At 38.6% G+C, this 15,678-nt stretch overlaps 1 protein-coding gene across 5 annotated transcripts in view; it reads left to right on the forward strand.

Moving 5' to 3' along the window:
• Pdgfd (platelet-derived growth factor, D polypeptide) overlaps nucleotides 1-15,678 on the forward strand; it is a 365,922-nt gene that overhangs the window by 154,138 nt on the left and 196,106 nt on the right. For all 5 annotated transcript variants that reach the window (XM_011242370.3, XM_006509887.4, NM_027924.3 and 2 more), the window contains exons 4-5: nucleotides 10,824-10,886; nucleotides 14,743-14,941. In XM_011242370.3, coding sequence (XP_011240672.1) covers nucleotides 10,824-10,886; nucleotides 14,743-14,941 — 262 coding nt within the window. The remainder of the gene's footprint in view (nucleotides 1-10,823; nucleotides 10,887-14,742; nucleotides 14,942-15,678) is intronic.

Genomic DNA, 15,678 nt, shown 5'->3' on the forward strand with positions numbered 1-15,678 from the left:
TTATGTGGGTGTTGTCTTTCACCAATTGGACCTTGCTGTCAGTTTGTGGAGAGCAACCTATTGTCTTGGCAACAGCCTGGGTTGTTTGGGGATTTCAATGGAACCGCTTTGGCCAACAACTTAATAGGATGTGATCCAATCCTTGTACTGGAAGCTTCATTTGGTGACAAGAGATGGCCTGATGAGACTCCATCTCCCCCATTATTTCAAAAGTTCATTAAGATCCCCTTCACATATTTTAGTTTTCCACTGCACTAGGTTTTCATAACATCCCCCAAATACCCCTCAATTTTAGAAGTTTCTCTGTGTATTACCTTCCTCAACCCAATCTCTCCTCCCCTTCTGATCTTCCCACTCCCACCCACACAACACCCTGTGCTCACCCATAAGATCTATTCTATTTCCTTTGCCCAGGGATATCCATGTGTCCCCTAGTCCCATCCTATATACCCAACTTCTCTGGGTCTGCAGAATATAGTCTGGTTATCATTTATCTAACAGCCAATATCCACATATAAGCAAACACATACTATATTTGTCTTCTTGGGACTGGGTTACTTCATGATTTTGTATAGTTCCATTCATTGGCTTGCACATTTCATGATGCCAATTTTTTAACAGTTGACTAATGTAAATGTGCCACATCGTATTTATACATTCTTCTATTGAGACATTGAGGTTTATTCCAATTTCTGAGTATTGTGAATAGAGCAGCAATAAACATGTTTGAGCAAGTAACCCTGTAGTAGGGTGATGGGTATTTTGGTTATATGCTCAAATGTGATATTCACAAACCTGGAGGTAGATTAAGTCTCACTTTTCTAAGAAACTGTCACACTGACTTCCATAGTGGCTGGACAAGTTTGTTCTCCAACCAGCACTAGAGGAGTATTCCCTTTCCATATCTTCACCAGGATGAACTGTCACATTGATCTCAGCCATTCTGATAGGTGTAAGATGGAATTTCAATGCAGCTTTGATTTACATTTCTCTGATGGGTAAGGATGCTGAACATTTAAGTATTTTTCAACCATTTGAGATCCCTCTATTGAGAATTCTCTATTTAGATTTGTGCCACTTTTAAAATGTGGATTATTTGTTTGTTTCTTTCTTTGTTTTTGAGGATTTTTTCTTGATAACTACTTTCTTGAGGTCTTTATAGATTTTGGATATTTTGGATATTAGGGTTGGTAAAAAAATCTTTTCCCATTCTGAAGTCAGTTTTGACCAATTGATAGTGTGCTTTGTTTTTCAGTTTCAAGAGGTCCCATTTATTAATTGTTGGTCTTAGTGCCTGTGCTGTCAGTGTTCTGTGCAGAAAGTTAACTCTCATGCCAATGAATTCAAGCCCATTCTCCTGTTCTCTTCTATCAGATTCAGTGTATCCGGTTTTTATGTTGAGGTCATAGGTACACTTAGAGTTGAGTTTTGTTTAGGATCAAAAGTATGAATATATATGAATTCGTCTGCATGCATATATCCATTTTGACTAGCATCTTTACATTTTTTCCTTCTTATCTTCCTTCCTTCCTTCCTTCCTTCCTTCCTTCCTTCCTTCCTTCCTTTCCTTCTTTCTTTCTTTCTTTCTTTCTTTCTTTCTTTCTTTCTTTCTTTCTTTCTTTCTTAGTTTTTTTCACGAAAGCTCATTAATGCATATACTTACCATATATATGATAGAACCTTTGAAGGTATTATGCAGAAAACTTTCTTTTCTTTCTTTCTTTTGAGAGTCTGTTGTACTGTGTATTATGCTGTTTTATTACAATACTTCTGCAGTACAACTTGAAATCAGAGATGATGATACCTCCTTTTATTATTCGGGATTATTTTAGCTATCCTGAGTTTGTGTGTGTGTGTATGTGTGTGTGTGTGTGTATGTGTGTGTGTGTGTGTGTGTGTGTGTGTGTGTGTGTGTATGTTTCCATGTGAAACTGCACATTATCCTTACAATATCTGTGATGAGATTGTGCTGGAATTATGATGGGAAATGTATTGAATCCATACATTGCTTTTGGTAGAATGGCCATTTTTATTATATTAATCCTACTGATCCATGTTCTTGGGAGATCTTTTTATCTTCTGATATCTTTTTCAATTTCTTTCTACAAAGACTTGAAGTTCAAAGGCATACCAGTCTTTCACTTGCTTGGTTAAAGTTATCTCATGTCTTCCATTAATTTTTATTCTATATGTATAAGTATTTTCCTTTCATGTATATCTGTGCACCATTAGTGTACCCGGTGCCCACAGAAGGCAGTAAAGAGTGTCAGATCCTTGTAAAATGAGTTACAGACAGAAATGAACAAGAATGGTGGTGCTAGGAACCCCACCTAGATCCTCTAGAAGACAGCTAGTTCTCTTAACATCCATGCCATCTCTGTAGCCTTCCAATGGTTTGTCCAGAAAAGAATTTTTGCACATTTTCTTCTTCACCTAGCTTCTCAGCAACATGTCATAGGAAGATCTCTGATAACATCTCCTTGGTGTGATGTAAGTTTTCTCTAACCTTTTTTTTTTTTTTTTTGCAAGAGGGGAAAAAAAAGAAACAATTGTAAAAGCTGTTTTTTTTTTTTTTTTTTTTTTTTTTTTTTGGTTTGAAGTTTTCTGCATAATACCTTCAAAGGTTCTATCATATGGTAAGTGTGTGCATTAATGAGCTTTCTTGAAAAAAATCTATCTATTCTCCCCAGTATCATTATGCTTTCAGGTCATGGTACAAAACCAGTATTTATAGGTTGTCAATTTTTACTTTATTAGTTTAGCTAGTTACTTCCATTTGTGTGTGTAAAGACATCATGATCTTATCTGGATTTCACATATTATCCCCATTTTTTCCTCCAAATTAGTGACTTCAGGTTTCTTATAACTCTAAGAATCATCTTTTGTTAAATTCCAGAAACAGACTGATTTTTACTATCTTTTAAAGGCACTACTTGGTTCTGATTTATTATTCACTCTGGGCTTTTACTATACTTTTATTAAATGTTCTTGGCTCCAGGATAGAAAGATTGATCAGCAGGTAAGAGTACTCGGTGCTCCTGCAGAGATCCTCAGTGTGGTTCCCAAAAGCCATGTCAGGCGGTATGCAACCACATGTAACTTCAGCTCTAGCAGGATCAAGCAGCTGTTCAAATGGCCATATACACAGAGACACAGAGACAGAAGTAAAAATAAAACAAATCTTAAAAGAATACTTCTTGCCAGTCCCAGCTGACCTTCCTTCCTATATTATTTTTAGAAGTGATTCACTGACTAGGAATAGCCATACTATCCAAAAAAGTATGCCTGTTGGACCAGAGTTTGATTGTTTCTGAGTTTTTAGCACTTGCTTTTTCCCACCCCTGCACACATCGCTGCATTACCATCTCTGCATGTAGAGTTTTGGCTTCATGACAGAAAATCAAGTACTGCAGGAACAAAAGACTTTGTTCTAAAGATCTCACCCATGTAAGTGATCTTATTTCACTGTTCCAGGTTTAACAACTTTGACTTTACTTCATTGGATCATGAGCAGAGCAAAATGTGTCATGAGTGATCAGAGAATTCATCATAGCAATAATATTATTAGTGTGATTCTTAGCTGCTATCTAATGGATTCCAATAATCCTTTAGTATGTTTCTAATCAAAAAAGAAACACTTCAAAGCATTATTAGTTCAACCAAGAAGAAGAAGAAGAAAAAAAAACAGGATTAGCAAAAACATTTATTGAGTGCAAAAGAGCAAATAGAAGAAAAGTATTCCACATGGTGACAAGTCCTCCAAGAAATGTCATCAGAAACTGTCCTGGAGTCCATGTTCCTTGTTAAGTTAAAAGATTGTTCAGCTGAAAGCTTTGAGACACTGTAAGCAACAACATATGTTTTGTGGTGACAGTGAATACATTCCTCTAGCAATGAGTGATTCATGGTCCATGTGCTCATGCACAGCTTAGGATGAAAAGGAACCACTGTCCTAAATGAGGTGGGTTGGGTTGCCCACCTGATCACAGCACATCTGGAATATAAGCATTCAATAGCTGCCTTCAAACCAGGAGTTCCCAGCTCTACTCTCAAGGCATAGGAGAGAAATTTGTTTTGAACATTCACTGAAGGGGTTCTGTAATTAGGTATGTGGCAAGATCAGTCTGCTGGAGGAGTGAATAGAGTATTTGTTGAATTATTATCTTCTACATTCTGTCTCAGATGATCCCAAAGAAACCATGTGGAAGGGCAAGTTATCTGAAGGAATTCCTTCTAGCAATGGAAGCTCCCACTTGTGTCTTTGTCTTTAGTAGCAAAGATAGCTATTGTAAACATTTACTACTACAGTAGTGTTTTATCCCCAGCTAGATTTGCTTTAAATCTGTAAGTAAATTGTTTTAAAAGCCTATCTAGTAAATAGCTGTCTTACCCTAATTTAATGGCTAATTGCGTGTTTCATGGCTGTTCTTTACTTTTTCCTATCTCTCTTTGTCTCTGTCTCTGTCTCTCTGTCTCTGTCTCTCTCTGTCTCTCTCTCTCTCTCTCTCTCTCTCTCTCTGAGTTTGTTTGTGTGTGTGTGATGTGCATGTATTTTTGGAAATGTTAGGACAAGGGTGTGTGTAGGGGACATGGGTGTGCTCATGAGCAGAGATCTCGGGTAGAGACCCCAGGTATAGCTGATTTTTAAGACATTGTCTTATATAGAGTTCATTGTGGTCTAGTCTAGAACCCTTTAGTTCTCTTCTTTATATAATACCTTATTTAATAATTAGTGAGTGCTATTTTTCATTAGAAGGACATTATCTTATAAGAGGGAGTCTATGAATGACACCTTTCAGAACATAAATTTAATAACAGATAAGACCATAAGGATAAATGATCAAGCATATTCCAAACAATATTTTTTCTTTTTCATTGCTGTATGAAAAGTTTATCATTTTGACAAGGCCAGGCTGGTCTACAGAGCTAGTTCTGGACATTCAGGACAACAAAAAGAAAGACTGTCTCAAAAAACAAAACAAAACAAAAATTTTCTTAGTAAAGCTAGATGTTTGCTATGAAAATTTTGTAATATATAAACAAAAAAGAAAGCCATTCAGAGTTAATTAATCTCAGTATCTTTGTAAATATATATTTTATTCCTGCTTGTTTGACCCCTGTACATTTTTTGATGAAACTACATGATATCAAGCATGGCCTTCTATTGTCTTTGGATGACTTCAACTTATTTTAAAGATCTTAGTTATCAGTTACATCTGTCACTTGTGTGTTTATCAGTCTACCCTTATACTTGAATTTTTGTTTTGATATCTTTTGGATTTATAAATTTTCTACAGACACCCTGTATATTTTTTATGTTTTTCAAGTGAGGATTTTGTACTTAGAAATATTGCTTCTGGGGATGGTGAGAGAACACCTGTAACCAAGCCTGATAACTTGAGTTTTGGTTTTTTGTTTTCCCAAGACAGGGTTTCTCTGTGTAGCCCTGGCTGTCCTGGAACTCACTCTGTAGACCAGGCTGACCTTAAACTCAGAAATTCGCCTGCCTCTGCCTCCCAAGTGCTGGGATTAAAGGCATGTGCCACCATGCCTGGCTATAACTTGAGTTTGATCCCTGGATCTAGGAGGTAAAAGGAAAGCATTGACTCTCAAAATATGTGTTCTGACCACCACACAGGTACCAGGGTACATCCACCCATACACATGTGTATATACAACCAAGTACAGATACACACACACACACATGCACAGACATACACATTCCCATATGGACACAAATACACACATGCATAAAGGGATGATAATAATATATAACTATAAATTTTCAAAAGAAATAGTGCTTCCCCTCTGCACTGATATAAAATATCTATCTGTTTTCATGTAATGCATTGGTTTCATTTCTATATGCCTCCACCACAATTCTCTCCCACATAAACCAAACTCTTTTTATCATGCTATTTAAACCCGAGGATCAGAGTCTCATGCTTGTTTTTTAAACCAAAGAATGAATGGCAGAGAATGAGGGAGTGAGCATCACTTGGACATGTCAAATAAGCACAAGGGTATGAGCTAAGAAAATTATTATATTAAATGATATAAATGCATGCAGATTGCAAAGCTATGGTTATATAATAATTTATAATATTATTTGAGCTCAAAATAAGTCACTACAGACATACAATAACTGCTGGAGGTCTAACTCTGAAGCTCGAGGGTGAGGTGTGCTGGGTGATTCATTCAGCTCTCTGAGTTCAAGTTTTTCATCTCTCTAGAGAAGTTATTCTGCCCCTATGTCTATATGGTATATGTCTATAATGTCTATAAGGTACATTAAAGTGCCCCTCACCATCATGTTAGGTGCCCTGCATGACTGGAAGGACTGAATAACCCAGCTATGGATTTCCTCCATTCTGCGATGGACATTGAAGTTCAGAGCAGAAGGTAAGGAAATCAAGATGTGAATATGCCCTGGATTCCTGGAGTTAGGAAATAGTTATCTCTTCCCTGGGATGGGACATGGATGTTAAAGTGTTTGCTTGAGTGTGTTTTAACAAAGAGCAGAAAAGCGTTCTTTAGACACTGGGATGTTGTGACACATTTCAACTGATTACTCATTGTTTGTCCTATTTTAACATCACTTTATGTGATGGTAAGGGCACCACTCTGCCAAGAGAACTCATAAAAAGGAGTGTTTCTCTTGAGCCTAGGGCTTAGAAACAAGCCACCTAAACTAATCATGCTGAGATTAAGTCATAGAATAGAGGTAGCTACCACTCAGAGTGTGTCCTGAAGACACAGCTAAGTACTAGAGGCCAAGTAGAAATTATAAGACCATAGTCTCTGTCTCTGTAGTTAATTACATCATCAGCAAAGAAATAGGACATCAATCATTTCAGACATTCATAACAACTTAGATAAAATTAAATAGGCTCAAAGGCAAAAAGAGAGTGACTTAGAGTGAGGATATCTTTAACAAGATGCTCAACGCTATTCTCTAAAATCTGATGTTTTAGCTGACAGATAACTGTTGAGGAGTCAGCTCCAGGAATATTTGATGGAAATACTTCCAGGCAGTCAACAGCATCCGATTAAAGGGCAAAAAGCTTGAAGCTATCTGAAAGATCCTAAGGAGGCCATTGTGGAAATAATGGAGTCAGTGGGAAATGCAGAACACCAAATCAGATAGAGGGACACAAGAAATTAGCTCTCACAGGCTCTGGACATAGGCACCACCTGTAATAGAAAGCAGTCATTGAGTAGCTATAGCAGAGGACTGGATGGATTTGATGCAATTATAGCACCCTGCTAGTTGCCACTGGAACATGCCTGCTAAAGGCAGGTTTGTCCTAGAGATGAAAAATTATAACACTTGATGTGTATCTACAAATTATATTACACACACACACACACACACAAATACCTTCTTAGAACAAAATTCTTCTTTCAGAGCTAAAACTTCAGAAATTCATTGTTATAAATGACACTGTTCCCTTTTTATGCTTATTTTAAATATGTTACTTATAAATGATGACAGCTTAATATAGAACTCGGCTTCTATTAAACACTGTGTATTTGTGTAACTAAGAGAATATAAAGTTGCATTTTATCTGAAATGTAATGAATTCATTTATCATTTGTTACTATTAAAATTTCTGACTGGAATTCTGTAACCCAGACAGTGAATAAGCTCGAAATTCTTTGAGTAACATATGTCTAAGTACATATGAAATGTTTACTTTGAAAAGGCCTCTTACATATTCTCTCTCTTTCTCTCCCTCCAATCTCTGTGTGCAAGGGTAAGTGTGCATGTGTACTTGTATGTGCAAGTGTGTGGGTGTCTCTGTGTGTGTGCCATGTGTATGAGAATAGTTGAGCACGTGTTACTGTACATATGTGGAAATCAGAGAACAACCTCAGATATCAGTCCTTGTGTACCACCTTAGTGTAGACAGTCTTTTATCCAGTGATAAGTATACCAGGCTAACTGGTCCTTGAGCTTCCATGGGATTCTCCTGTCTCCTCCTCCCACCTCTCCATAGGAACTCTGGAATTAGATGCAAATTGCATACTTGATATTTGTCAATTCTGTGGACTCAATCCCAGACCTCCATGTGTGTATGCAGGTGATTTACCCACTGAGGAGCCATCTCCCTACCCAACAAAATACCTTGTATGTATGTAGGTAGATAGGTGTGGAGGGGAAGGGAGGGAAGGGAAGAGAAGAGAAGGGAAGGGAAGGGGAGGGGAAGGGAGGGGAGGGAGGGAGGGAGAGAGAGAGAGAGACAGAGACAGAGACAGAGACAGAGACAGAGACAGAGACAGAGACTGGAATCATGGAATCTAGGTATTGCTTCTGGAAGTAACATCCCTGACCCAGATATACATTCTGCTTTTCTGCTATTGTATTAGCTGCAACTGGGGACTCCCCTACACACAAACATCCTGTGAGACAGCTGTGGTGACAAGAGCGAACACTTCACAGCTTCTACTTATGACTATAGTTTCACCCAAAGATGTTTACACCCCAGAACTTGTCACGTGTCTCCTGAGATTGGGTTTTATATATAAGCCACTTGTTATTTATCAATTGTTAACAATGAGAAAATTGGGCTGAAAATTTCTAAACCTCTTTCAAGTCTTAGAACCTTTCTGGATTTCACATTGTTTATCTACTTCATTACTTGATTTTGGTATCAACTTTGTGAGGATGATTCCCAGATCTGTGTCTCAAGTTCAGGTTAGTCTTATAAGATCCCATTGTCTACAGTAAAACATCCTCTGACTATTTTAACATAGGTGTTGTTTAAGTTCCTCAAATATACCACATTCAGAACAACTCATTAACCTTCTGTAGGAGCTAACCTTCTACTTACCATGCAAGATACCAATCAAAAATCTTTTCGACATGAAAATGTTCTCATTCCATCTCAGGAACAGTCTCTGATTCCATGTTTTATTAGCAGAGTGATATCAGAAAACTCTGATGAGTCAATGATTTCAGACTTCTTGAGGGATGAGATGCAGTCTTATTCACTTTTGGCTCAACCTCACTTTAGAGTCTACACTCTAACATATTAGGTAATTAGCAAATGTTGCATGAGCAGCTGAAATGGAATCTGTATGATCTGCAAATAGCTCTTGGGATTAACTTCCCTGGTACTGTGGCTTGTCTTTGGCTTGAGTGTGTGCTCAGTAGCTCACCTATTGAGCAGCTTGTTTTCTGGGGGTGATGTTAAGGCCATCTGGGTATTAATTAATGTAGTCCTCCAATCTCCGGGCTTCCTATCTCAACATATGATCTCTGCCTCTCACATGGGCTGTCACTGTGATGTGTTTGCCTTAGGCTTTTGCCAGAGGGCTAATATACAAGGTTGCCCAATTTGGGACTTTTCAGTATCCAAAACTTTGAGCTAAGAAACACTTGTTTCTTTGTTAAGGACTCAGTTTGGAGGCGGTGGTTACAGTAATGAAAGCATAATCGCATACCTGGGGTGTTCTCCCACAAACTATTGTCTTTCCTCCAGTGCTACCTGCTAGTCTGCTTCCAAGAGGTTCCTGTAAGGCCCGGTCTTCATGTGTTTTGGATGTATCATTCTCCAATGGGTCCTTTCTGGTCTCTATATGTACTGAACATATTTGGTGTTGCTTTCTCTTTATTCACTGTTGTTACTTTAGAATAATGGTCAATAACCAGTTGCTTTCTCTTACCTCATGTGTGATTCAGCTCTCTGTACATGAACAGCTGAAATTTCCTTCAATGCCAATATTTATACAAAAACTAATGTCATCATTACCAATCAAAAGATGCACTCTCAGACTCTCATGTTGCAAATGAAATTAGGCCTAAATCTTACCTCTCATTCAGTAAACATACTGAGACAAATAAGCTTTCGGACTTGAGTCACTGAATGTGTCTTAGTATCATCACAAGACACCTCAAACTCAACTCAGACTGGAAGAAATGATCAGGATGATATATTTTAGCAGATACAAGAAGCTTCCTGCACCATGTAGAAATAGCAGATTCAGCTCTCCTTCCCATTGTGGGTGCATGTGTGTGTGTGTGTGTGTGTGTGTGTGTGTGTGTGTGTGTCTTTGTGTGTCTATTGTTTAATTTACTGGTGTGTATTAGTTAATGTGAAAGTATCATGTAAACTTTTGCCTTTCAGGATAATTCTTTCTGTGAGGGCAGTGGCTATCACAAATCCTTTGGACTTGTCAGAGATAACTCTCTTAGGCCAGCTCTGTACTGTCTGTCTGTTGCCAGTCCCCCAGTCATGGTCTTCCCTTTGCCTTTCTTCCTGACATTTGTTAAGGGAATCTGGGACAGCCTTGAAAAGATCATGGTGTTGAGCACTGGCTCAGCAGGCACTGTTGAGCTTGATTTAGAACCTAGTTTAAACCAAACTCATATCAATAACAACAATAATTATTCTTTCTCTATATTAAGCACTTATTAAATGCCAGTTATAATTGCATAATTACTACATTCAATTCATGAAACAGCTCTGCAGTTTAAGCAGCCAAGCCCATTACAGATGAAGAACAGAAGGATTAGAAGCTGAGGAGATCATCGGACGTCACACACCAATAGATGGCCAAGTTAAATTTGAACTTCCGTCTTTACCATTTTCTCTTTCATTCATATTTACAAGATAATATTAACACAGTTGTTCATGTTTGTAGTAAGAGGGTTTCTTGTGTACAGATGCCTCATAGCAATGGTGACTTGTTAGCTGACAGTGTAGCCCTCTTCCTGTGGTCATGGATTTAGAAGATGGAGAAGGCTGAGATGCTGCCACATGGGCACAGTGAATTGAACAGAGTGGTGCCTGACTCCTTCATGTTTCTTTACTTTCCAGGAAGATTTCCAACCGGAAGCAGCCTCAGAGACCAACTGGGAATCAGTCACAAGCTCTTTCTCTGTGAGTAATTTATTATTCTGTCACCAGCGAACAAAACTGCTAGACAAGCCCAGGTCAGCCTCAAAGGGACCACAACTGCATTAAGAACCCAGGCTTGACTGCAAGCCAAATTGCAGGCAGTTTTAATGGAGTTCCTCCATTTTTTTTTTTTTTCAGGAACACCCCTGGTTGACTCCTCTTTAACATTTGCAGTTTCAAGGGTATTTCCAATCTGAGAAAATCTCCCCGTTTACAGTATGATGACTTAAGTGAAAATCAGCCATGCACAGGGTTCTGATTAGCACAGAGTACATCTTACCCTGCAGCTGTAAAATGGTTCATGGCTCATTTTATTTCCTTCAAATTTAGTCATTTCTCAGGATCCTATTACCTCATCTGCTTTGCATGCATAGCACAGATCTTTCCTTCACCAGTCCTGCATGTAGAACTTATGCAGTAATAAAACATAAGATAATAGTGTCAAGTTCTTCTTAGCCAGGTTCAAGCATGATGATTGAGTCTGTGGTTCTAATATGGGGCCATGGAGCTGAATCATTGTTGCTGTTTTTAAACTAATGCAATTTGTTTTCTTACTGAGATAATGTTTTAAATTCCTTTTATGGCAGGTTTCAGCAAGCATGGAGTCTTTGCCTCTTGAGATCCCTCAGGGTGGCTAATCAGTTTATATTCATACCTTCTACCCCAAGGAATCATGGATTCCTTCAGGGATCATGAAGAAGAAGTAAAAAAGATTGTAAGGGCCAGAGGTAGTTGACATCTGCAGAAAAACCATATATTCCAGACATGAGGAGATAATTATAAACATGAACTTACAGTTTCTGTGATTACACACAGATGACCTGCACAAGATCAAGGTACAGATAACCCCACCATGGTGGGGAAGCTCACGAACTCTCTCCCTAGCAGCAATTGGTGGCTTCTGGAGAATGAGGAGTCAGTTCTCTTTGGGGACAAGGCCCCTGGGGTGTACCCGCAGAGTGGGTTGTTTTATACCTAGCCTAAACATGCAGCACTAAGGATATTTCATTTTGCTTTTTGCTTTTTTAAGAGCCCATGAAAATGGGAAGAAAAATGTTGGGGAAATAGGAATAGAAGAAGAAGAAAGGGGTTGGCAAGAGATAGAAAGATAAATTAACATTCTAATTTATCTTTATAAATATACAAGAGAATCTTAATGAGACTACATTATATATATATATATATATAATTATCAAAAAATTAAAGCAAAATATTACATTAGAGGAGTACATAGAAAACGAGTACTGAGGATTGATGGTGATTAGCTGTGCGTCACATGCTCAGTGCTTAGCTCAGTGCTTAGCTCTGTCAGATGGAAAAGATCAAAATGAGGCAGGCAACACTGAGACATTCCACCTGCTCAGGAGAAGGACAGGGCAGGTATCTGCCTGTGGATAATGACACAGTGTACAAAAGGGCTGAGGGCTGAAGGGCACTTTAGCTTTTCTATCTTACTTATTGTGATTCAGGGTGGTCTGATTATTCCTGCTCTAAGTACAGAGCCAAACAATTTACATGGACTTGACATAATTATGCATCAGCCAGGCTTTTAAACAAGAGGAAGATTAGCTTCTCCCTTTGGAATATTTGGTAAAGGTCATTCCTGGTCCATATTTATTTGTGGATTGAGTGCCAAGGCTTTACCTGTATTGGACAAGCATGTGAATCAAGTGATCTGTTGTTTCTATTAGTTTTCATTAGCACACAGAGAGGATGTGTTTAAAGGATGTATATCGTATACACATTGTATGCTTTGCTTGTATTTGCCTTCACTGCTCTCTTTCACCCTTCCCCTTTGTTGTCCCTTCCTTTGTTAGAAAACTGCTCTTGTTTTTAAGATCTGTTCAGAGTAGTGTGAAGGATCACTAGACCAACTGGAAAGTTGCATGGCTCTGTACTTAGAGCAGGAATAATCAGACCACCCTGAATCACCATAAGTAAGATAGAAAAGCTAAAGTGCCCTTCAGCCCTCAGCCCTTTTGTATACTGTGTCATTATCCACAGGCAGATACCTGCCCTGTCCTTCTCCTGAGCAGGTGGAATGTCTCAGTGTTGCCTGCCTCATTTTGATCTTTTCCATCTGACAGAGTTTGCCTACACTGAGCTAAGCACTGAGCATGTGACACACAGCTAATCACCATCAATCCTCAGTACTCGTTTTCTATGTACTCCTCTAATGTAATATTTTGCTTTAATTTTTTGATAATTATATATATATATATATATAATGTAGTCTCATTAAGATTCTCTTGTATATTTATAAAGATAAATTAGAATGTTAATTTATCTTTCTATCTCTTGCCAACCCCTTTCTTCTTCTATTCCTATTTCCCCAACATTTTTCCTCCCATTTTCATTGGCTCTTAAAAAAGCAAAGAGCAAAATGAGATATCCTTAGTGCTGCATGTTTAGGCTAGGTATAAAACAACCCACTCTGCGGGTACACCCCAGGGGCCTTGTCCCTGAAGAGAACTGACTCCTCATTCTCCAGAAGCCACCAATTGCTGCTAGGGAGAGAGTTCGTGAGCTTCCCCACCATGGTGGGGTTATCTGTATCTTGATCTTGTGCAGGTCATCTGTGTGTAATCACAGAAACTGTAAGTTCATGTTTATAATTATCTCCTCATGTCTGGAATATACTGTTTTTCTGCAGATGTCAACTACCTCTGGCCCTTACAATCTTTTTTACTTCTTCTTCTTCTTCATGATCCCTAGTGGAGTCATCCACAGACATATGAACAGTAATTGTGGACAAGGGAACAACAGCAGGAAAGTGAGAGCACTTATTTGCCATTGGGAGCTCTGTACCCTGTATTATTTCTACAATACTATAATATAAAACTGCAGTTAAGATTTAGAAAGGCAAGGTTTTATTAATTTCCACTTTCCTTTAGTGAAAGAAAATATTTACCCAAGGGGAGATCATATTCGTTTCATAGTGTCTTTAAGGATGTTTAGATGATCATTTGAGGCTATGTTCTCTCTATTTCCCTGTTAATGGGTCATGAATTTTCACAGAGATGTTTGACTCATGACTCATTTACCTCGAGATTGTACTCCAAAGGTTAGTGGAGTAAGTGCTTAGGCATTTTATGTAAGAATGGTTTTTTTGTTTTGTTTTGTTTTGTTTTGCATGGCAAAATACATAATCCTTTCCTGGTCTTTCAATGGTACTATGGTCCTCATTTCAACAATATTCTGAGGCTCTTAATGACAAGTCAGATTGCTGCTAAGTTGTAGCAGTATTTTTCTTTTTCTTTTTAATATGCTTCCCATGTGAACCTTGCATTCTTCAGTTAAAAGAGCCTATTTCCAGGCTAATTATCGTTGTCAGCAAATAACTTGTCAAAATAAGTTCCAGAATTTATTAGTGTATATGCAGAGCTCCACCTCACACAACATCTGCAATGGGAGTAATATGGAAGGGGGGCACAGAAACCTAGCATGGGAGAATAGATTATATCATCAGAAATTACTTGAGAGATCAGAATTGTAATTTTCACTATTATTACTTGATATATGAAAGATTTAGGACAAGGAACCAAAAAATCAGAAGTCAAGTTTTATATTCCTACTTAGACTATATCTTTTGACATTATCAAACCTAAGGTAAACTGAAAGTTACAGGATCTTGTTGGCTTTGACTTTCATAAAAACGTGCTATGCTGTGCATTAAGGTTATACACTCTGTTTAATAATATGACAATTCAGTGCCAGACTGCCACGGCATGACATCTCAGATGATACATATCTGTGTTCCTTGTGTATGGTTGTGTGATTATTATATTTCACAGCAATGGACCCTTTGAAAGTACATTGAGATATATGTCACTCTTAGGGGGTGTCCTATCACTCTCCATCAATAACGGACCCCACTCTCACTGCTGATGCCCTGGACAAAACTGTCGCAGAATTCGATACCGTGGAAGATCTACTTAAGCACTTCAATCCAGTGTCTTGGCAAGATGATCTGGAGAATTTGTATCTGGACACCCCTCATTATAGAGGCAGGTCATACCATGATCGGAAGTCCAAAGGTAAGAAACAGAGTCTTGAGTGCTCTTCATCATTAAGTAAGGGTGTTTACAGAAAGAACAAGCGTCTATCCTATAATCTCCTTAATTAATTCATGTCTTATATGTATTGGACAAAACACACATCTGTATGTCACTTTCAAATGAAGTTGTCTGTTTTGTCCAAACTGTCCTTTGTATATGACTGTAAACAATATACTCTAGTTTAGAGACCTTTTAAAAAGTATCTGTGACCTAGAAAAATAGCTCAGTTGTTAAAAGCTTGCTCCCCAAGCCTTTGGACCTTGTTCAATACCAGCCTGCAGCCTACTTGAACCAGGTACACCTGGAAGGCAGGCTGGGGCTGAAAAAGACTTAGACAGCAAGAGAGATAATGGAGCCAAGACAAAGGTCCTGATCAAGGCCCATGATTTTACTCAGAAACTGTGCTTATAAAGGGGGAAGGCCCATCCCCTCCCCCCCCCAACCAGTCCATTCTTGGTGTCTGGAGCCAGCCTGCAGGTGATGTGCAGGATAGGATGTGCCTCAGGAATATCTCAGGGGCCTCTCAGCAGGAAGCAGTGTCTTGGAGGAGAGCAGTGGCAGGTGACAAAACAGAACAACAGTACCATCTAGGTCGGAAGGCTCCACCCTAGGTAATCTCCTTCTTAGTGGCAGCAAGGTCAAAGTCCAGATCAGCCTGCTTCAGGCTTGGGAAGCTTATAGGACCTGAGTATGGATAGTGACCACCAAGGTGAAAA

The sequence above is a fragment of the Mus musculus genome, chromosome 9 (genome assembly GCF_000001635.26).
Source record: "Mus musculus strain C57BL/6J chromosome 9, GRCm38.p6 C57BL/6J".
NCBI classification, from domain to species: domain Eukaryota; kingdom Metazoa; phylum Chordata; class Mammalia; order Rodentia; family Muridae; genus Mus; species Mus musculus.